This window comes from Pelodiscus sinensis, chromosome 5 (genome assembly GCF_052426305.1).
Source record: "Pelodiscus sinensis isolate ZL-2025 chromosome 5, ASM5242630v1, whole genome shotgun sequence".
Lineage (NCBI taxonomy): Eukaryota > Metazoa > Chordata > Testudines > Trionychidae > Pelodiscus > Pelodiscus sinensis.
The window spans coordinates 124,310,447-124,332,002 of record NC_143056.1 but is presented as its reverse complement, the minus strand read 5'-3'; the positions used below and the strand labels follow the sequence as shown (position 1 = coordinate 124,332,002).

At 43.3% G+C, this 21,556-nt stretch overlaps 1 protein-coding gene across 2 annotated transcripts in view; it reads right to left on the bottom strand.

The window, feature by feature from the left end:
* Positions 1-21,556, bottom strand: part of IGHMBP2 (immunoglobulin mu DNA binding protein 2) — an 81,638-nt gene that overhangs the window by 42,631 nt on the left and 17,451 nt on the right. For both annotated transcript variants that reach the window (XM_075928333.2, XM_089778710.1), the window contains exons 5-8: positions 19,350-19,513; positions 16,168-16,368; positions 8,446-8,593; positions 4,416-4,590 (exon numbers count right to left, since the gene is read on the bottom strand). In XM_075928333.2, the coding sequence (XP_075784448.2) occupies positions 4,416-4,590; positions 8,446-8,593; positions 16,168-16,368; positions 19,350-19,513 (688 nt within the window). The remainder of the gene's footprint in view (positions 1-4,415; positions 4,591-8,445; positions 8,594-16,167; positions 16,369-19,349; positions 19,514-21,556) is intronic.

Here is a 21,556-nt window from a genome sequence, read left to right as displayed (position 1 = left end):
AGCCTTCAGCAAGTGCAGCTGGTCTGATGGCCGAGTGCTGTGATGTGCCGAGTGTGGACACTCAGGGCACTCCAAGCCAGGACTGCTTTGCAAGCGGGGCACCCCTGAGAACTGTCTGTCCAGGGTGGGGGTCGGGTCCCTTTAAGCACAGCCCTCGGCTAGCCTGAGACAGCAGCTCCACGCTCTAAGTCCTCATCTGATGCCCTGCCGGCACTGCTTCCGGCCATCCTTAACCCCGGATCAGGGTCCACTTAATGTGGACATGCTAGTTCGAATTAGCAAAACGCTAATTCGAACTAGTTTTTTAGTCTGGATCCGTTAGTTCGAATTAGCTTAGTTTGAATTAACTAATTAGAACTAAGTTAGTTCGAATTAGCGCTGTAGTGTAGACATACCCATAGAGACTGTTTGCTATTCCCTTTCCTGTCCTTGTCAAGGAGTGAGAACAAAGTACAAAGCTTGTTTGCCTCCTGCACTCCTCAGCCAGAGCGAGGAATGCAGCAAACTGTGCACTTTCCCCTCGCTCCCTGACAGCAATGTCCCCATAGGAATCAGGCGGATGGAGGGGAGAAGCTTCAGCCCCCGCTGCCCTTCCTAAAGGGTGCCTGTGGGGTGGGAAGCCCCAAGCTGGGGTAGGGGCACTCCTGGACGGGGGCAGAGGTACGCCCCCAGCCAAACCCTTACACCTGCCTGACAATTCTGTCTCTTTGCTGTATGGTTTTAGGAGAAGCAATCCCATTCCAGGCACATCCCATTACCCTGACACAACCAAGCCTTCACCTAGCTGTCAGTTATGATAAGAGGAAGCTGCAGACCAAATTTGGTGGCCCTCGCTCTTACCATTTAGGAAAAATTCTTGAACACAGACCGACAGACTCTTTCAATATATAGAAGATGATCTTTTAGCAACCTGCTTTGAGTTCTTCTGTCCTCCGGCTATATGTCATGGGGGATATCGCTATTCTGAAATGTAAGGCAGATATGTATTTTTCTTTTTTTGGCTGCCATGTTATGAAATTAGCCTCCTTGCTCAGGTTGTGGTGTTGCAAATGCCTCGTCCTTTCATCTTTTTATTTGCCTCGTCCTTTCATCTTTTTAAAGGCTCAGTAACACAAAACACTTTTTTAAATTCGAGGGACATCGCCACAGCAGGTATAAGCTGTCATAACTCACTTGGAGCCATAGCAATTTATACCAGCTGCAGATCTCCCTTGCAATGTAATTGTGCTGTATGTATTGTATTTTTATAATGGGGGCTGTATGCATGATAACTAGTTTTGCTTCCTCTTAGTAAGCCTATTATTGCATTAATATTTTAAAAAATAAATGTGGAACCACAGTGACAGAATTAATAAGGAAAAAAGAATGCATGAACTAATCAGAGAGTGTCTAAATCCATCACACAGCGCCAGATACTCTCATCAGCAGTATGGAGAGACAAATCAAACAAACCCTTTGACAGAGTCAATAAAAATCATGATTTATAAGAAAAATTAAATCAATTTTTATTCACATTATAATTATTTTTTTAAAAAAATAATGATTTTTTCATTTAAATCAGCCTTTTTATTCATATGTCATTAGTTCTATATTTTCTTAACATTTTAGAGTCTTATATTTCTAATGTGTTTTGGGTTTATTTTATTTTTGTACTTGCTTTGTTTCCCAACTCTTAGTAGAATTTCAGATTTTGCACAGGGAATTTTTTTTCTACTAAGAAGTTTCACATTGAAAAATCTCATCTATGCCGATAAAGACAAATTCAGGCCCTCCTTAACGTCCTGATGGTAAGAACACCACAAAAAACATTTATAAGCAAAGAACCTGTGCAATATTTGTAACCGACTTCTCTTTCCAATACACTAAAAGTTCCTTAAGTCACAATAGCTAAAATACTTCTATTAAGCTATACCTGTCTTTCAGGTTTGCAGTTTGAAATCAATGGGACTTGTATTCCTAGTGGGTTTTGAAAATCCAACCTTCAATGCCAAAATATGAACTGAAAAATCTAACATTAAGTTCCTGTTTTTTTAAAATATTGGCCCGCTTGTGTGAAGATATTTACAGTATCTTTGTTAATGTATCAAAAGCCTAAATAACCTTTCTTTGTTAACACTGTTTAATGTGACAAAATTTACACCGCTAAAATTATTTTAATAAAAATACAATAGGCAAACATTGATGCATCTGTTTAACTTTAAGCACAAGTCCCTTGAAACCTTCATTTTCAAGATTTTGTTCTTTGCCTACAGTTTGAATTTTACAAAACATACACTGCCAGTGAGTAGCACTGAAAAAAAAGCAACATTTGTTTAGCCTTTAATTCATTATAAATTGACATACAAATTTGCTAGAGTATAAATTGATGGTCAGAGGGAGTTAGGCACCTAACCTGCTTTGATGCTTTTGTAAATCCCATTAAGCACCTGTCTCCATCCTTAGGTACTGGCCCTTAATCTCTCAATTCCCCATCTATAAAATGGGGATAATAATTCCTCTCTCCCAGCCTCTAGTCTGCTTTGGCTATTTAAAGTATAAGTGCTATAAAGCAGAGATTGTCTATTACTAGGTATAATGTGCAGAATCTAGTGGGGCCCTGATTTTAAATGAGTTCTCTAGTTGCTACTATAACACAAATAATTAATAAAAAGTGAATAGTCCTGTGGCACCTTAGAGACTTTTTGTTAGTCTCTAAGATGCTTCAGGACTATTCGCTGTTTTTTAAGTTTTTTTTTTTTCAGTTACAGACTAACACGGCTAACCCTCTGATCAAATAATTAATGTTATAAGTGAACATATTTCTAGATATAAAATTAGCTCTGTTGCTCATATTTCTGTAAACGGCAGGCCATTCATGCATCTAGCTGGTAATATATAGTGAAAACATTCATAGCTGTCGCTTACATAAAACCAAATTAAGATTTACATGTTAAAACCTGCAATCATAACAATATGCAATCTAGGAAGCAGTATGCAGGCAATCAATATCAGGAAAGGATATTAAAAACAATCTCTTCTAGTGAGTTATGTCTCTCAAGGAAGCGATCCATAAATTACACCTAATTTTTAATAAACCAGCAGTAATTCATAACAAATACTTAACCCAACTAGAAAAGCCAAGCAATAAATTAAATCCTTTGGAACCTGAACTATGATGGAAAGTGGAATGGAGATGTTTGACTCTCTGGGCAGGATAGAGGAAGGAACGGAAAGCATCAACTCATCTCACATTGCATTCCCATGATTTCTCTTATGGTCCCTAATCCAAAACCCAAAGAAATCAACTGAAAGCCTCCAATTGACTATAAAGGTGTAAGTCCCTTTCACCTGCTGATTAAGATCCCATTCCCTCAAAACACTTAACTCTGGGTCTATTCAGTAAAACACTTGCCTCACTGTTCGCATATGAATAGTGCCATTATGCTTAAAATTACACATCTACTTAAGCAGGTGCATACTAAGCAATTAGTGTTTTGCTTACTTGAGGCCTTAAAAGGCCCTGTATATAATTCCTGGGATTTGCATTTACTGATAACTCAAATAATAATCCCCACATATTTTCTTTACAAGCCTGACTCTTTCTAGTTTCCTGTAGGATTTCCATGACACTATCCCCCTCTGACCACAGAGTCATACCTATATTTTGGTGGAATTAGCACCTGCCACACTGAATCAACAGCAGTTTAATGCACAGCTCAAAAGCCTTTTAAGGGGTTAATTCAACAGAAGACCCCTGCAAACCAAAGCAAGATAAGAACCTAAGAACGGCCACACTGGGTCAGAACAGAAGTCCATCTAGCCCAGTATCTTGTCTTCTGACAGTGACCAATGTCAGGTGCACCAGAGGGAATGAACAGAACAGGGAATCATCAGGTGATCCACTGATGGATCTATCCTCCATGAATTTAGCTAGGTTTTTTTTTTTTTTTGAACCCTGTTAAAGTCTTGATCTTCACAACATCCTTTGGCAAGGAGTTCCATAGATTGACTACACAGTGTAGAAAAATACTCCCTTTTGTTTTAAAACTGTTACCTATTAATTTTTATTAAGATTAATAATAATATTAAGATGATAGATCCTGTCACCATTTTACACGTCCTTTATTATTTGATCCTACAGTAGTCACACATTATGCTCCATATGATGTTCCATATGCATGCATCTAAGATAATACAAACGGTGCAATTATCTGGTCACCAGCATGTAAAATTACCTGGCACTGTCTCATCACATAATGAAAGCCTGCTATAATGTATAATGGGTACACATTAATCTATGAATGTGTATTAAATTCAGCCAGTTTAATATATACATGATTCCGATGAAGTGCTGTCCATCATGAATCTTTGTGAAATTTATCAGTGCCTGCCTGAAAAATTAATGGAAGATTTTAAAGCTGTGAAATGCTGCTTACTTGTCAGATATGATTGTGGGAGGCAACTGTTTGTGATCCCCGGCCAGGATACACTTCCTGGCCCTCAGCAAAGGTATCCAACAGCTCGCTTCTAATGCCTGAGCACATTCATCTATCACCACCAGATCAAAGTGATTTTCAGGAAGTAACTTCAGTGGACCATCAGAGGAAGCACCTAATCAGAGGAAAAATCAAAAGAGAATTAACACCTCTTGGGAGGAGGAAATAAAAGCTCAAACCTATTAAAAGACCCTTACACAAAGTAATTGCTGCTAAAGACAGCTGATAAAGATGCTGGTTCTCTGCAGAAATTCACAATTTCAAATCTGCAGAAAAATAAAGAGACTTGCTATTTACCAGTTTCTGACTACAGTTTTGACTTAGGCACCCATGCCCAAAGCCTCTCTAGCATCTTGAAAACAACAATAAAACCAGACCATTAAAACCACAAAACAATATGCTCCATTATCTCACCAAAGCAGAAAAAAAACATTCATGTTCCTTCTGCCTTCCACATCACACAGCCCAAACTAGAAAAGAAACAGATTTCAGATTTGTCTTTAATGATATACTATGGGAAAGAATTTCTGATCTTAAACTGAGCATGGTTTGTCTAACCTACCAGTCTTCTCAAGAATCTATTGGGATATGATTAGGAAAATTAACTCTACCAAAAATGCTGCACAAACCCTCCTCAGAACATCTGTGATATAACAGAGCAGATAAGATTGGGGCAGGGATTGCAAGTGTGTAAAGTGTCTAGCACACTAGAGCCAGAATCATGAAAGTGGGGTCTCTAGACACACCTGCTTCTATTGCTCAGGACTCTAGATTTGAGAGGCATCGAAAACTCTGGTGAGGAGAGAGTAGCAACCCGTTTTATGTTTATTATTCAGAGTGTCTTCATAAAAAGAAGGTTTGGCTTCTAAAGCATCTTATACTATTGTAGGGCTGAAGAATGCTACTCAGGTTAGGGAGGATTTCGTTCTTTTATAAGCCACCCTGTACCATTTTGGATCTCGTTGGACACACCTGACACAAGATACGGTTTGTCAACTTAAGTGCGATTTTTTTTGGAAAAACCTTTTCAGAATATATTTACTCAATATAGTTACATAAAACATATAATATGCACCTGGCATTTTATATATATTGCCAAGCTCCAAGACCCCTCCAAAAAAGATATATGTGATGGAAGACTTTGCTTTTGTGCAGGTAGATAGGGGCTATTTCGTTCTTGCCATACAGCATGATTCTAATATATTGATCTCCACTTAACTGAAGGTCATGTATGTCCCCCAGGGTTGCAGTAATTAAGCTCTCCTCCTGCTGAGCTTAGCAGCAGAGAGATACAGAGGTTCGGTTTGTGGGACTAAATGCTGCTAACTCACTGGCTCTGAGTAATCCAGCAGGCTTTCTATAATTGGTAAACCATAATTGTCTGAACCTCCAATTTTGCCAACACTGTCACAATCCCAGCTTGGTAAAACCAAGGCTGCATTGCATTGTTTTTAATTTGCTGATGTAATTTATGGATGTGTTTTGTAAAGGACTTGTGACAAAGCCAAGTTATTTAGACTTCAGAACTAGCTGCATGAGTTTGCAGAAGAGACCAGAGCTGAGATGGCAGAGTGAGACTGTGACTATCACTGAAAGAGAGAGTCCCACTTCTTTCACAGTCACAACTAGAACTGAGTGACTACCTCCCTACAGATAATTCATATCAAGGATTTCATGGGGTGTTTTCCTATTTGTGAATTGTCCATGGCCATCCTGTGAAACCCTTGAATGTATCTGTAATTAGAAGATTTACTCGGCATTGCTCAGGTCCTTAATTCAATTTTTTTGGGGGGGAGTGGAGGGGAGAATTAAATGAAAATGTACTTGCTTCATTTAAATGTTTGCTCTGGGGTGGGGCTGAAGATGAGGAGTTCAGTGGGCAGGCTGTCCTGGGGAGAGAGGACTAACCCAGCCCTCTGTCACTGCAGCAGCTTGGGGAAGGCAAGAATTGTCTCTCCATGGCCACTGCAGCTCCAGCGGGCACAGACCGGGGGGGGGTGCATGTCCCCCGACTGGGGCAGGTCCAGCTTTGTCTGCTCCTGGCGCTCCCCAGCCAGAGTGAGAAATGCAGCAAAGTGTACACTTTCCCCTTATTTCCCAACAAAGAGGCACAGCAATGTCCCCATATGAAACTCCCTAAAAGGCGCTGGAGGAGGGGGAGGACGACGACTCTGGGCTGAGGCAGTCCCATTCCAGGGACATCCTGTAAGTTATGACAAGAGGAAGCTGCATACCAAATGTGATAGTCCCTAGCTCTTAATATTTAGGAGGAGGCGTTCTTAGACAGAAAGATTCAGGCATAGACAGACAAATTCTCTAAAATATATAGTAGATTTAGCATGTAAGCTCTTTGGGCAGGGACTGTCCCTTACTAATTAACTGTTTGTACGGTAGTGGGGAGAGAGGAGCATTAGCACAATAGAAGCCTGATCTCTTTTGGGATGTCAAGGTGCGAGAGCAATATATAGAATAAATAATAACATCTGCCCATTGTGATCAGAGTTTTAGGTAATGAAGCAATCAACGCTCCCATGTAAAGGTAATAAAATGTTCTTTGAAAAGTAACATATGCAGATGTTCCATAACCTGATTGTAAACATAAATATCCCCATTGTTCTAAAAAATAAGGTGTTTATAAACAACAACAAAACCCCTGTGAATTAGCCTAACTCATTTTAAGGACTGAATTCTTGTATGATGTGTTGGTTTTATAGCAGTGTAAGCATATAGGGCATGTTACCGAGCTATAAAAGACAAAGGACCCTGCTCTGAGAGGCTTGCCAGTGGACTGGGATGAATTCAATAATAGTGATAGATCACAGACAGAGAGAGAGACAGCATTGAAAGGGAAATCAGTATTGAAAACAGCTGAACATATGGTGCCGGATTGGGAAAATTCAAATATAATTATTTTGTTTAATCAAAAGCTGTTTTAATTTCCTATTTGCAAGTCTTGTGTGTTCACTTTCGACAAACATTCAACCTTCGGGAATATAAATACTCCTGAGAAGTGAATTTTCACCTTGACTAGTAACCAAAAGTGACTTTCAGACTACCTTTCCCTGCACAATTTGCCCTTTGCAGAGTGGTTAAAACAGCAAATGCAGTATGAAATATGAATTCTATTTTCAATGTGTAACATTTCTTGTTTGAAACGTTACACTGTGCTAGTCAGGTCCATAGGTCACATTGTTTCTGGATTCCTGAGGGGATGATTTATGTAAGGGTATGTCTACACTAGCTCCTTAGTTCGAGGTAGGTAGGGTAATTAGGGCAATCAGAGTTGCAAATGAAGCCCGGGATTTAAATATCCCGGGCTTCATTTGCATGTTCCCGGGCGACCCCATTTTTAAATCCCCCTTAGTCCAAACTCCGTGCCCGCGGCTACCCACGGCACAGAGTAGGTAGTTCGAATTAGAGATCCTAATTCGAACTAGCGTTACTCCTCATTCCACGAGGAGTAATGGTAGTTCGAATTAGGATCTCTAATTCGAACTACCTACTCCGTGCCGCGTGTAGTCATGGGCACGGAGTTCGGACTAAGGGGGATTTAAAAATGGCAGCGCCCAGGAACATGCAACTGAAGCCCGGGATATTTAAATCCCGGGCTTCATTTGCAACTCCGGTTGCCCTAATTACCCTACCTAGACTCGAACTAACGAGCTAGTGTAGACATACCCTAACTGATCAACGTAAGTGAGAATTTTGAATGGGATTTTTATCTGTACTTGACACAGTAATTGCAGTATTTGTTTAGTTTCATAAGCCACCCATAAGCCATAATTCTAAACAGCAAAGTAGATGACTGGATAGCAGTATTTTTTTGCATTACAGCCTCTCTGTAAGAATCACTCCAAGCCTTATGGAGCCTCTGACGAAGCTACGAAGCTGTGCTGAATAACCTCAGCTGTAATCATAGCTAATCTGAGCCAACACTTTAAAAGGTGAAAGAGGAAGGAGTATGTCTAACCTGTATTTGTTGCAAGAACAACATTAGCCTGAGAGAGGATTTCAATCATAGCAGTTTCTTCTCGCTCCTTCAGCTCCTTTCTCAGTGCTTTAATCTCATTTCGGAAATGGCTTTTCTCCCCCTTGTCCTGAGTCTTTCTGGTTTTTGTCTGCACAACAGAAATGAAAACCAAGATGAAAAAAGCAGCCTTTAGTCAAATAACTACCAAAGAAAATTATTGGTGGCCCATTTAATAATTAAAACAGAATCTTTGGAATAAGCACAATTTACTGAATTTCATTCAACAGCTATTCATTACAAAAATAAATAAAAGATTGCTCTATACTATGGGCTTTATGATTCCAACCTAAAGCCCTTATCCCACTTGCTCAATTGATTCTAGAACCTTAAGACATGATCCACAACCTAATCTTCATCTGCCCTAAATAATCTTGGTTACTCATTTCTGCAGCCATTATTCATTTCCCAACACAAGGAGCAGTCAGAGGAGGAATTGAGAGCTCATCAGAATAACTCTCTGTTCTCTGCTCTACTCAAAGGATGTTGTAGCTGTGAGTTTGCCCCTTACTCAGGACAGATTGGAAAGTGCCAACGTACCCTTCATACCGTAAGGCTAAAGGAATTGTTTGCGCTCATCTAGCCTAAGCAGCAGCTTTGCACTTTTTAACACATACTTTTAAACATTTATAAATGATTCAGAACATATATTTTAATAGAGAGGGTTGGGTTTTGTTAGTTATACATATTTAAAAAAATAACCCAGAGGTGCATATAACATTGCTGGTTGATCTTTGGTGGTTGTGATGCATTGGCAAAGCCATCTTGGAAATTCATCTTGGAAAGGCACCAACCTCTCACAGCAATGAGGCTCTCCCAATTGGTAAACAACTTTGTAACTATTTTATCTCCCTGGTCAAAACTTATTAGGAAGCTGGAAAAGCTACAAAAACTCCACCCACCCACTCTGCTGCAGTGAGTTGTTTGCGATGGAACAGAGTGGTTAAAAAGCAAGCTGGCTTTGACTAGCGACTCTACCCTGACTGATGCCATTGACGGCTCTGACAGACAGACAGCAATTATGTCTCTTACAGAAGAGCAGGAAGCAGAGGGGAAAGGCAAAAATATATTGCCTCGTTAGATTGATGTTTACAGTTTGCTCTGCAGGAGGATCCTGTAAGACTACAACTATTAGTAAAAGGATTAAGGAGAGTAATTCTTTTCTGGAATCTGCTGCTCCATTAGGCTGTGGAGAGCAGATTGAATCTGAGCACACGGAGCAGTCAGGCGAACCAGCTGACATGTCACAGGGCCAACGCAATATAGAGTAAGTGCGGTAGAAGGGCACCAAGGAACCCTTCGCAGCCCCTAGCGCACAGTAACAGAGTGCTGTTTGCTGGTGTTTGCAGGATTTTCTTAGGCAGCATAGGGGTGTTGTTGAAGGCGATTAGTTAAATGGAGAGAGAAAGGTCAGAGGGCACAAGACAAGGGAGAGAAGAGTTAAGGCTGGAAGTAAAAAGGATACCTTTTTACTTGGAGGGCAGGTGAAGGTGGGCTGAGGTGAAAAGCATAGATGAATGTAACCAACTTCTTACAAGTACTGTCCTATCACAACCTGCTTGGGGGAAGATAGGGTACAGGGTTGGGGGAGGAGTTGCAAAAGGACAGTACCTGTAAGAAATTTAAGTGTATTATGGAGTACAGGGGCAGGCAGCGGGCTGGGAAGTGGGGAGGGGCACTCAGGGCATGGTTTGAGGATAGAGAGGTGTGCAGGAATCAGGGAAGAGGATTGGATTCTGGAGGGTCAGAGCAGGCGATTGGGAGGTGTGGAGGGCTCAGGAGTCAGGGCAGTAGGATGGGGGTGCAGTAGTCAGGGCAGGAGTGTGGGGGGAAGGTTCAAGACAGGGGGGCTCAGGACAGGGGAATAGGAGGCTCAGGGCTAGAGGCGCTGGATCCCTGGGACTGACTGGGACAGTGAGGACCATGCTGCCTGGTTGCCCACGCACCAGAGCTGGAGCCTGAGTCTGCTTTGGCTGCGCCGCTCAGAAAGTTAGCAACAGCCCCAGCCCTCACCCACCCCGGTGTGCCACACAGGGCACAGTGACTTCATGTCACCTTTGGGGAAAGACTGGGGGGGATAGGAAAGGGGGAAAGGGACTCAAGAAAGCATCTGGAACATCGACACAGCCTCAGTATAGTATCCTGTCTACTTGCAACCAACATCCTTGCCTGGCCAATCTCAGTATTTTCCCTTCAGATGTCCTCTCAAGAGGCCAAGAGTAGCTGCCTGTGATACCTGGAAAGGGGCAAGGCAGCTATCTCAGTTCCCATGTCAGCTCCAAAGTGGAGCAATTTGAATGCTGCCCAGTATCATGCTGTTGGCACAATGGACTCAACCTGAGAGGGAAAAGGAGAACATAAATCTGGAGCATCATTCCTCAGTGAGAGACACTCTGGGGAAATCATACAGATGGTTTCACTGCCATGGGATCCAGTTGGTGGGCCTTAAAATCACTTCTTGTCAATTTTGCATTTCAAGGATTAAGCATACACCCTGTGCTCAGTCTGTGCTAGGACTGAGCTATCGCACCTCTAGGCTTGGCCATTCATAGCCCCAGCACCTTTGGGCTTCCCATGTCAGCTATGAAAGTAAAAAAATTGCCTGAGCCATAGATCTCTTTCATTACCCATAAAGCGCTGCAAACACTCCTTTAAATTCCTCCACTGGCAGCCATTTTAGAGCATGGTTCATCCATCACATACATTCTCACAAGAGGAAGCAGAAAGGGAAACCCTAGTACCCATCCCCTCAACATTTTCATTCAGCTATAGGGAATCAAGAGAGTTAAGAGACTTGTCAGTCAAAATTTCCCTTTCCTCAATGTATCTCTGTGGAAGCAAAATTAAAGAAAAAAATTGCCTGCAAATTGGAAAGATGTGAAATGATTTGAAACATAATCAAACCCTACAGCTTACATATGTGAAAACAACCTAAGTCTCTGTTAAAGCAGATGCTAAGGGAAACACTGTAGCTATGGGAAACCTATTCATTTTACAGGGCAGACCCCTTGCTGTGGACATTTACCCATCTAACCATGGAACCAAGTCCTTTCCTGCCCCGTGTGAACCTGCCAGAACCGAAGAGAAAGAGCTCCCAGGAGACTGCCCACCAAGTGACATTCTAACTCTCACCTGCTTCTACTGCAAATATGCTCAATAGCAGCAAAAGACACGCAAGATGCTGAATAGCCTCGATTGAAAATCTTAAGCTGCTGCAGCAACGATAGCTGAGGATGAATGATTATGAATCCAGAAGCCATACTCAATCTGCTCCATCTGTATAGCAAAACTGTGTTCCCTTTTCTCTAGCAGCGCAAAGAAAGTCTGAAGAATCTTTTGCATTGGAGCAAAACCTTCCAGCTTTGCTGGCAAAAGTCAGTATTTTATTGGAGAGGGAGAGAGGGGAGACCAGTGGGACAAAAAATTGCCTTGGATGCTCTTGCTTTATGGTTGCACACTGGAGTTGCTACTGGGGATGTTTAAAGGAGTTGGGAGCTTAGGGAATGCAGAGAATGAAGAGGAAGGGAAGGAATGGTTAGTCACAAGGGGATTACAAAATAGACTTCGGCCGACATGGCAATTCATGCTGGGATATGGATACCACAAGTGTTTTGCTATTTGAGAAGGGAATATCTTCCAGCCCCAAGTGAGGCTATAAAGCCACCATGTGCTATGTCATTGCTGAAACATTGCTGAAACACTGGGGAAACATTAATCTGCATGGAATTGGTTTATGCCAATTAAAATAGTGCTGCATTCTAAATTAAGTTAAACATAATTACATTAAAATAATTATATTTCTATGAGCTCTCCCAGTATTTCTCTGAGGTGGGAGAGGTGGAAGGAGGAGGATGGTACCAGTCAGGGCAACCAGAAGTATCATTCTGAAGTTATTTACTGATATAACATTAAAAACGAGTGGTCCCTTGCCACACCTCAGAGACCAATCAAAATATATAGAATCATGAGCTTTAGTGGGCAAAACCCACTCCATCAGATGAATCGTCAGTTCTGAGAGTGGGCTTTCAGAAGTACGCAACATGCGACTAAACAGACCAATGGTGGCAATGCCATAAGACCATCATGACCAGTGTTCCCTCTAAGCTGCGTGGCAGCACAGCTGCACAGGTGATTAATCAGCCATGCTCAGTCAGAGGCTCATGGAGCTGGCTGACTGGGTGGGGCTGATTAATTGCCTATGAAGCTATGTTGCTGCGCAGCTTAGAGGGAACACAGATCAAGACCACTGACAATTCAGGAGGGAGGGCTAGCTAGGCATTTTACGAGCCACTTGCTTTGATGAGTTTCGCTTGCTAGCAGGTCAAAGATCTCATCAACACAAGGATATTCAATACCCACATGGACTCGGTCCATAACATGCTGCTGCATGAGAATCCCAGGAACTCACTTCTTTGGCTGATAGGGCTTATAGTGGCATGGTGAGACCAGGAAAGGAAGCTGTGCAGGCCCCCTGTGGTCAATATGCCGATTAGTGTTGATAAACCATAGATGGGGCCTCAACAAGTGCTCCAAGGCTAGGAAGGAGGACATTGGGACACTGAGTGGGAATCAGCCAGAAGCAGGGAAATCAGCCCACCAAATAGTAGTAAGTATATTTCTTACACAGCACTTAGATCTCATACCTCTCTGCCCACAATGAGAAATGGGTGTCATTAGCACTACTTGCCCAAGGTGGAAACACACTTAGGCTGTGTCTACACTGCACTTTCCACATTAAAACTATTGCCACACCAGGGTGTGAAAAAACACACACCCTGAACGACAAAATGACAAAAAGTGTCAGTGGGGAGAGTGCTTCAGTGGTGGGAGATGCTCTCCAGAGGTGTGTCTAAACTACATGGTTCCGTCGATGGAGCCATGTAGATTAGGCTGATAGGCAGAGAGAAATGAAGCCGTGATTTAAATAATTGCGGCTTCATTTAAATTTAAATGGCTGCCACGCTGAGCCAACAAACAGCTGATCAGCTGTTTGTCGGCTCAGCACGCTAGTCTGGACGCTCCTGCGCTGACCTGAAAGCCCTTTATCGACCTCCCCGTTATGCCTCGTAGGATGAGGTTTACCGGGGAGGTCGATAAAGGGCTTTCATGTCGGCAGGGGAGCGGCCAGACTGCCCCGATCTGCCAACAAACAGCTGATCAGCAGAGCGGGGCAGCCATTTAAATTTAAATGAAGCCGCAATTATTTAAATCGTGGCTTCATTTCCCTTTGCCGAACAAACAAATCTACATGGCTCCATCGAAGGAGCCATGTAGTCTAGACGTACCCCAGGTGACAATGCTACTGCCCCTCATTCAGAGTAGTTTTAGTTTGTTGGCAGGAGAGCTCTTTCCTGGAGACAGAATGGCTACACACTTTACCTTACAATGGCACGGCAGTAGTGATGACATAAGCCACATCTTCTCTTGATGCACCGGAGATCTTCTGGCATTTGATTTAGTGGGTCTAGTTAAGACCCTCTAAATCAAATGCTGAGGGTTGCTCAAGTCGGCACTGGTACTCCTCACCGTTGTGAGATGTAAGGGAAGCCAATAGGAACGTTTGCTGCCATTGGCTCCCTCTGTGAAAAGGCGCCAACTTCAGCTTAATGTAAATTGACTCCAGCTATGTATTTTATGTAGCTGGAGTTGCATACTTAAGCTGACCTTCCAGGTCTAGTGTAGACCTGGCCACACCCTCAGTAGAGGGGAAATGACATGCCCAATCTCACATAGCACAGTTAAGGATAGAAACGAGGACTCTCAGACCACTGTCCTGTCTCCTGGACCCCATTGTCACCTTGTTCCCATAGGAGGAAAGGAATGTGTTCTAATCATGAATATATTCTCATATGAGAAATCTACGGAACACTGTGAAAATAGCTCCTGTCAGGGTCTCAATATTTGAAAGATAGAAATGGATTCATTAATACTAAGTGTTCTTTTGGCATGCAAAGCCTAGCAGTCATAAGGGACAGGCTTATGGAAAAGGCAGCTAAAGATTTTTTCTTTTAGACTCGTAGTAAACAGATTACACAGAGTTTTCTACAGTGCATTACTTTTAACCCTTCACTGTCTTGGGATGATCTGCAACTGGAAAAGGGAACCTTCCAGCCTCTATGAATCCTATGCATGCACAGATCCAAAGTCATCAGCAGGTCTCCCTTTTATGTATGAAGGATACTTTATTGCTGAAATACAGGATTAGAAGCAAGAAGACAACCAAGGACAGAGTAGACCCATTACTCAATGAGGCGGGGGGAATAACTAAAATGTTGAAATAGCAGAATTGTTAAATGACTTTTTTCATTTCAGTTTTCACCAAAAAGGTTAGGAATGACTGGATGTCAAACATAGTGCATGCCAGTGAAAATGAGCTAGGATCAGAGGCTAAAATACAGAAAGAACAATTTAAAAATTACTTAGACAAATTATATCTCTTCATATCACCAAGGTTGGATCAAATACATCCTAGAATACTGTAGGAGCTGATTGGGGAGCTATCTATCTGCGACATTAGCAATTACCTTTGAAAAGTCATGGAAGACAGGAAAGATTAGAAAGGACAGGAAAGGGGGAAATATAGTGCCCATCTAGTAAAAGGGAAATAAAGACAACCCTGGGAATTACAGACCAAGCACTTAACTTCTGTATCTGGAAAGATAATGGAGCATATTATTAAGCAATCAATTAGCAAACACCTAGAAGATAATAAGATAAGGAACAATCAGCATGGATTTGTCAAGCCAATCTAACAGCTTTCTTTGGCAGGGTGGCAGGCCTTGTGGATGAGAGGAAGCAGTAGATGTGGTATAGCTTGACTTCAGTAAGGCTTTTGATACTGTCTTGCATAACCTTCTCAAACAATCCAGGGAAATACAATCTAGATGGCACTACTAAAAGGTGAGTAAGACTTGTTGGAAAATCATTCCCAGAGAGTAGTTATCAGTGATTCATAGTGAAACTGGAAGGGCATATTGAGTGGGCTCAGTTTTGGGGTCCCGTTTTGTTCAATATCTTCAGAAATGGTTTAGAAAATGGCACAGAGACTACAGTTATAAAATTTGCAGATGACACCAAGCTGGAAGGGGTTGCAAGTGCTTTGGAGAATAGGATTAAAATTAAAAATGATTTTAACAAATGGCCTGAAGCAAAGCACAAATGCAATAAGCAAATGCAAAGCATTTTCAATAAGAATAAACGCAAAGTACTCCATTTTGGAAGGAACAATCAATTGCCTGCGAATGCTCAGATAAAAACAGTGTCTCGCAGCTAGCTAGCAGCTTACCCTTACAAACTGTGACCCAAAGTTTGAAACCTCCTGGTCTAAATAACACTTAGTCCTGCCATGAGTGCAAGGGACTGGACTAGGTGACCTCTTCCAATCCTGATTCTATGATTATTCAAATAGCATCTTAAGATTCTTGCACTACACTTCTTTTTAATAAATTTTGGATTTGTTTCCTATGCTTGATCTCAGCACAATGAGAGAGCTAATGCTATATTATAGGTCACAGCTGCCCATAGCGAGTGCACTGAAAGTAAGAAGTTGTAACAGAGCCGTAAGAGTGACATTTTGGTGCATATTTAACTTCAACCCACAGCATTGTTTGCAATATAAATATTATTTAGAGAGTAAGTCTGTTGACAGTGGAATGAAACACATACGAATGCCTGGTCAATATCCTTCCTGATATCTGCCACTATCCGGGCATTATCGCCACGTGCCAAGACCGCGTCCAGGGAATGATGCTGGATGGATTCCAGCAGGCGAGCAGGGTGACCAAGACGCAGTATCTTCTGCTTATAGCCAGCCAGTCTTTCCACCAGATTATCCACTGCAATGTTGGAGGGAGCACAACACAGGACCTTGGAGACAAAACAAAGTGCTAATTAACTTCAAGCATTGAACTGCTAAGGATTGCAAAGCCTCTGATTAAGAGCATTTAAAGTAATGATATTTTCACCAGTGCAGACAAGAGGGAAGAGAAGATCAGTGAATGCAGCTATGAGGAAAGGCAATAGTTTAAACCTCTGCAGATACAAAATACTGCAAGAAATATGCATGCACAGCACAAAATTTTAAATCATTACCCAAAGTCCATGTCTCAAGGACATCATTTAGGCAGTGTGCAGATGCGGTATTTGCCTCAGTTACAGCCATGCACACAGTTGTCTCTTTGCAACTTATAGGACAGGCAAATGAAGATGCTACTTTAGGGGAGGGCAAACATTTTGGACCAGAGGGCAACTTCAGAAATTTTTGAAGTGGCCCCGGACCGCCTTGGAAGGGGTGGGTTCTCAGGCGGAAGGGGTGGGGCCAGGACACTTCAGTGCTTCCCTGATTGGTCTGTGGGTGGGGGAGCCCTTCAGTGCTTCCCTGATTGGTCTGTGGGTGGGAAGTCTTTGTGCCCTGCCCCCCTTCTGAAAGAACCACCAGCTGTTCTGAACAGCTGGTGGCTCCCTTAGGCCCTGGCAGTGGGAAAAGACTTTGCACACTACTCCTGCCCCCAGGTCAATCAGAGCCTAGGGGCAGGGATACATGCTAAGTCTGCCCTGCCCTGCAAGGGAGCGCTGTGCTTAGAGTCACCTGCCAGCTGAGCAGCTGCTGGGGGTAGATTTTACTTACCAAGCCCCTTGAAGGGTGGCAGGAGACTTCATGTGCTCCACGCACCCCCAGGCCAATCAGGGCTTAGTGGCAAGGGGAGCACATGAAGTCTCCTCCTGCCCTGCCCCTGGGCTGCGCACTTCTTGCAGGACAGGGGCAGGGCGGAAGGAGACTGTGCACTTGCCCCCACCCCCAGGTCCCGAGTCTCTCACTCCCTGCCCTCCAGTGCATGGCGCTTAGAGTCAACTGACTCTAAGCACCGTGTGCTCCCCCACACCTAGCTCTGACTGGCCTGGGGGCAGGGGAGCGGCAGGACCGCTGCGGGCCAGATCAACCTGCTTGGCAGGCCAGAACTGGCCCACAGAGACCGTTTTGCCCACCCCATGCTAACTGTACCAGAAGAACACATCCTGGTTTCAGGCAATGGCTAGAATTGGGACAAATCTTTGGAGTTGACAAAGCCCTCAGTTCCAAAGTACAGCTAACCCCTATGCTCAAACAACACACATGACAACATGTACATGCACATGCTATAGCTACAGCACTAGCTTTAGAATTACAGACTGCGTGGCTCATGCAGATAGGGCCCTTTTCGATCAGGTGTCAAAGCCTGGGCTCTCTGAAGACAATTAGTGCCTCCTCAATTTGCTGTCACTTCCCACCTCTCCCACCATGGGTGTCATGCAAGTAACCTCACATTCCCAAGAGACCCCTGAAGCAGGATGGGGGCTGGCTTCCTGGCCTGCGAGGGATGTGTATATTTGCCAAAAATCACTATTTTAAAAAGATTCAGAACTAGCATGTTTTACAAAACTTACAGCTGCATATATTCAGTGAGACAGGGTTTCCCAAACTTTGGCAGTCATGGAGCCCCTAAAGCATCCTGAATATCTGGGGGAGCCCTTAAGATATCATGACTTTTAATTAAATAGAACCCCAAATAGGCAAAGCTTTGGAATCATATTTTTATTTCTTGTAGATTTTTTTATAAATTCCACCCCCCCCAAGAAAACTATCAGAAAATTAGTAATACAATAAAAGGGTCATACAACTATCTTTAATATTTTCTTGTGGAGCTACTGGACCCATAGCACGGAACCCCAGGGCTCCACAGAGTACACATTGGGAAACTTGGCAATGAGCAAATATGGAAAGCTGTGCCCATTTCACACTACCCACAAATGTGACATCTCCCCAGCTGGAGGGCCAGAGTGGTCCTATGGTTAGTCACCAAACTAGGACTCAAAAGATGTTGGGTCAATCCCCACCTCTACCACTAATTTTCTATGTGGCACTGGGGGGAATCTCTTAATCTCCCCGTGCCTCACTTCTCCGTGTGCAGAGTGAGGAAAACAACACTGCTCCACCTCATGTGGGTGGGCAATAATAAACCATTCATGTGGGTGGGGTAGTCACACTGCGCTGACTGCAGTAACTGAGTATAGACTTTCTTAGACTGTGCACATAGAGCACCTAGGGCCTCAGACTTAGGTGGGAACTCTGGGAACTACTCTAAGATCAAAACACAAATCTGGGCATTGCTTATGTGCCCATCATTGTAGTGTCTAGGCAACCTGAGTCACTGCCTCCAAGCAAACCTGGTAGGTGGAGTTAAACATGTCAGGTGCTGCCTGATGCATCAGAAAGGTCACGCAAAGGCACTGGTGCATGAGTACTGGGACTAGGGGTGCTGCCACGTCCCCTGGCTTAAAGTGGCTCCCATCATATACAAGGTTTACAGCTTGTTCTGAAACAGTAGCCACTGCTATAGCAAACTAGCCACACTCAACCAGCTAAATAGCCATTGTTCAAGCCAACTAGCTACACTCAACTGGCCACATGTGGCTAGCGTGTTGGACAACACAGGCTTACAGTTTGGTTCAGTGGCTCTCAGCACTGAACAATTCTATACACATTTAAACTTAGTAATTCAACAGAACACTTAGGGCTCTATCCTCCTCTATACCCACACGGCATATAGTCCCAGGACCCACTATACACATTTTACTCTTACTTACTTACTTACTTACTTACTTACTGACACACACACACACACACACACACACACACTTTTTTCTTTTTAATATCAACTCCTCCAACCAATGCCACTGGGATGTGAGTCAAGGCAGAAGCTGAAGTGGAACGCAGCAAGGATGGGCAGCAATATAAAATTCCACAGCTCAATGTATCTGACTGGTTGGCAAAGCAGGTCTCCCTAGCAACTCTGGTACCTGACACTCACTTTCAGGCCTTGCCGCACAGCTTGAAGTATTATCTCGACCACAGTAGTGGTTTTACCGGTGCCAGGAGGTCCATGGACGATAGCAAGTTCTTTCTGTGCCAGCGAAAAGCAAACAGCCTCCCTCTGAGAGGCATCCAGCGCTTCATTGTAGAACGTTAAAGGCTCTGTGGAAACAGCGAGAGGCTCAGTCAGACGTCGGCTACAGATTGGAGACATGCAAAAGAGTAAATGCACCAATACAAATAAAAGATGTTCTTGGTAAGTGGCGTGAATCAGTCTGACAATGAGAATAATATTTCTAGCAAGCAAGGCAAGCTGCTTAGCACCCTGGGGACTAACACTTGAAACTTGGATTTCTTTGAAAAATGACAGGTTACGTGCATTATCCTGATCACCCTCTCTTTGTTATCCTGGGCATGCTTCAGAGGAAGCGGACATTAGTTTTCCAGACAGCCTGCTATCAAAACTCTGCTGCCCTCGATAGCATTAAAAGGAGCAGTTTACTTAAGGGAAAACCAAAAGGGATTTTTCTTGTTGTTGATAAAGGGAACCGAAATGTTTTGATATTAAAAATTCAGTGACAGAAAATTCAGGTTTTTGTTTTTAAATTCATCATTCTCCTGCTGGTTATGAATCCACGTATAAGAGCACTATACTAGCATAGTGTAATTTTTCTCTTCCTCTCTGGAAACAAAAATAATGCAGCCCAGTCTCATTTCACTGCACAACAGCAAACAAACAGCATAAATGGTAAAAAAGAAAATCAGATTTTCAAGTCTTTTTCAGTTTTAATTATCTAAGCAACACAGGAAAAGGAAGAGTATGTGACTTTCATCTTGACCGTGCTCTTAATTTCAAAATACCGGATTCTTCTCTTATTTCTATAAGCAGTTTATTTCTCTTTATGCCTCTGAGATTATTCTCAGTTAGAGCCAAATTTATTCTCATTCTACATAATCCTGCCGCTAATCTCTCTGGTTATTACTGCAAGGTAATTACCACAGAAAGGCTCACACATGAGACTAAAGTTTGTAGAAAATAAAAGATGGGTAAAACTCACATAGGGAAGGTTCCCTACACCATCTTTTGCCTGGTGTCATTCATTAATTTCACTTAGTGCCTGATCCAAAGCCCACTGAAGTGAGTGGGAGATTCAATCAAAAGTGACCTTCCCTATTCAATTAACTTTAGATCAGACCTGGCATATTGGCAGGTTGAATGATCTTCCCTCAGGTACACCCCTTGTTCCCGGCCTAGGATGCCTACCTTTAAAATGCTGGAGTACAAGTTAATGACACAGGGGGCTCAAAAGGCTTCAAGTGGGGAGGGAATAAAATGGCTTCTTTTCCCTTGTGTCTTGTTCTGCCTTTTTTTTTTTTTAAACATTACAGTCACTCGCAGAAGAACATCAGGTCTCTGTGGGATAGGGAAAAACAGCTCCCAAACGAGAGGCATTTCCCACAAAGAGGAACAGTTGGTAAGTAGGAGTTGCTTTTTTTTTTTTACTTTGGCAAACAGGAACCAGCTTTAGTTGCATGCTGGCAAAAGGTGCTCTAACAGAGCAGGCACATCAGGAGGCATGACAATGGCAGCAGCTACGTCCCCTTCCTCCCTCCCGCCCGCCAGCCAGCAGGCTCACTTAAGAGGGGCCGTCCCTCACAATGGAAAGGTGGTTCAATCCCCTGCCCACTCAGCTCGCAGCCTCACCCTGCAGCCCCTAACGAGAGGGGAGCTTTGAGGGTATTTCCTGTGCTTTGAAACCATCACGGCATCTCATTGAGTCCACTGGGAGGCCACCCCAGTCATTGGGATGAGGTGGAGGAACCCCTCATATCAAGCCAGGGCAAAAGGGGCTTCCGTGGTCAGGCCTGCAGATAGGGCTTGCAGCCTGGACCACTTGACAACACCAGCTGGACAGGAGAGAGACACTGGAGGGGGCAGAGGGAGGAGCCCTTTTGTAGACCTGGAAGGAAGTTGTTCCCCATGGCCAGTAAACTGCAGGCTGCCCAGGAGACAGAGGGGAGGAGCAGTTGTGAACCTATCCTGAGTGGCAGGGAGTTCAGGCTCCTGACTAATCATCCATCTGGTGAGTGGAAGAAGAGCCTGTGGAGCAGGCCTGTGAGAGGAGTCTGGAAATCTCTCCACATCTCTCTGAGATTATAGCCAGCCTGAGAAACTGAATGGAGGGGGTGATGTGTTTCGTCTCT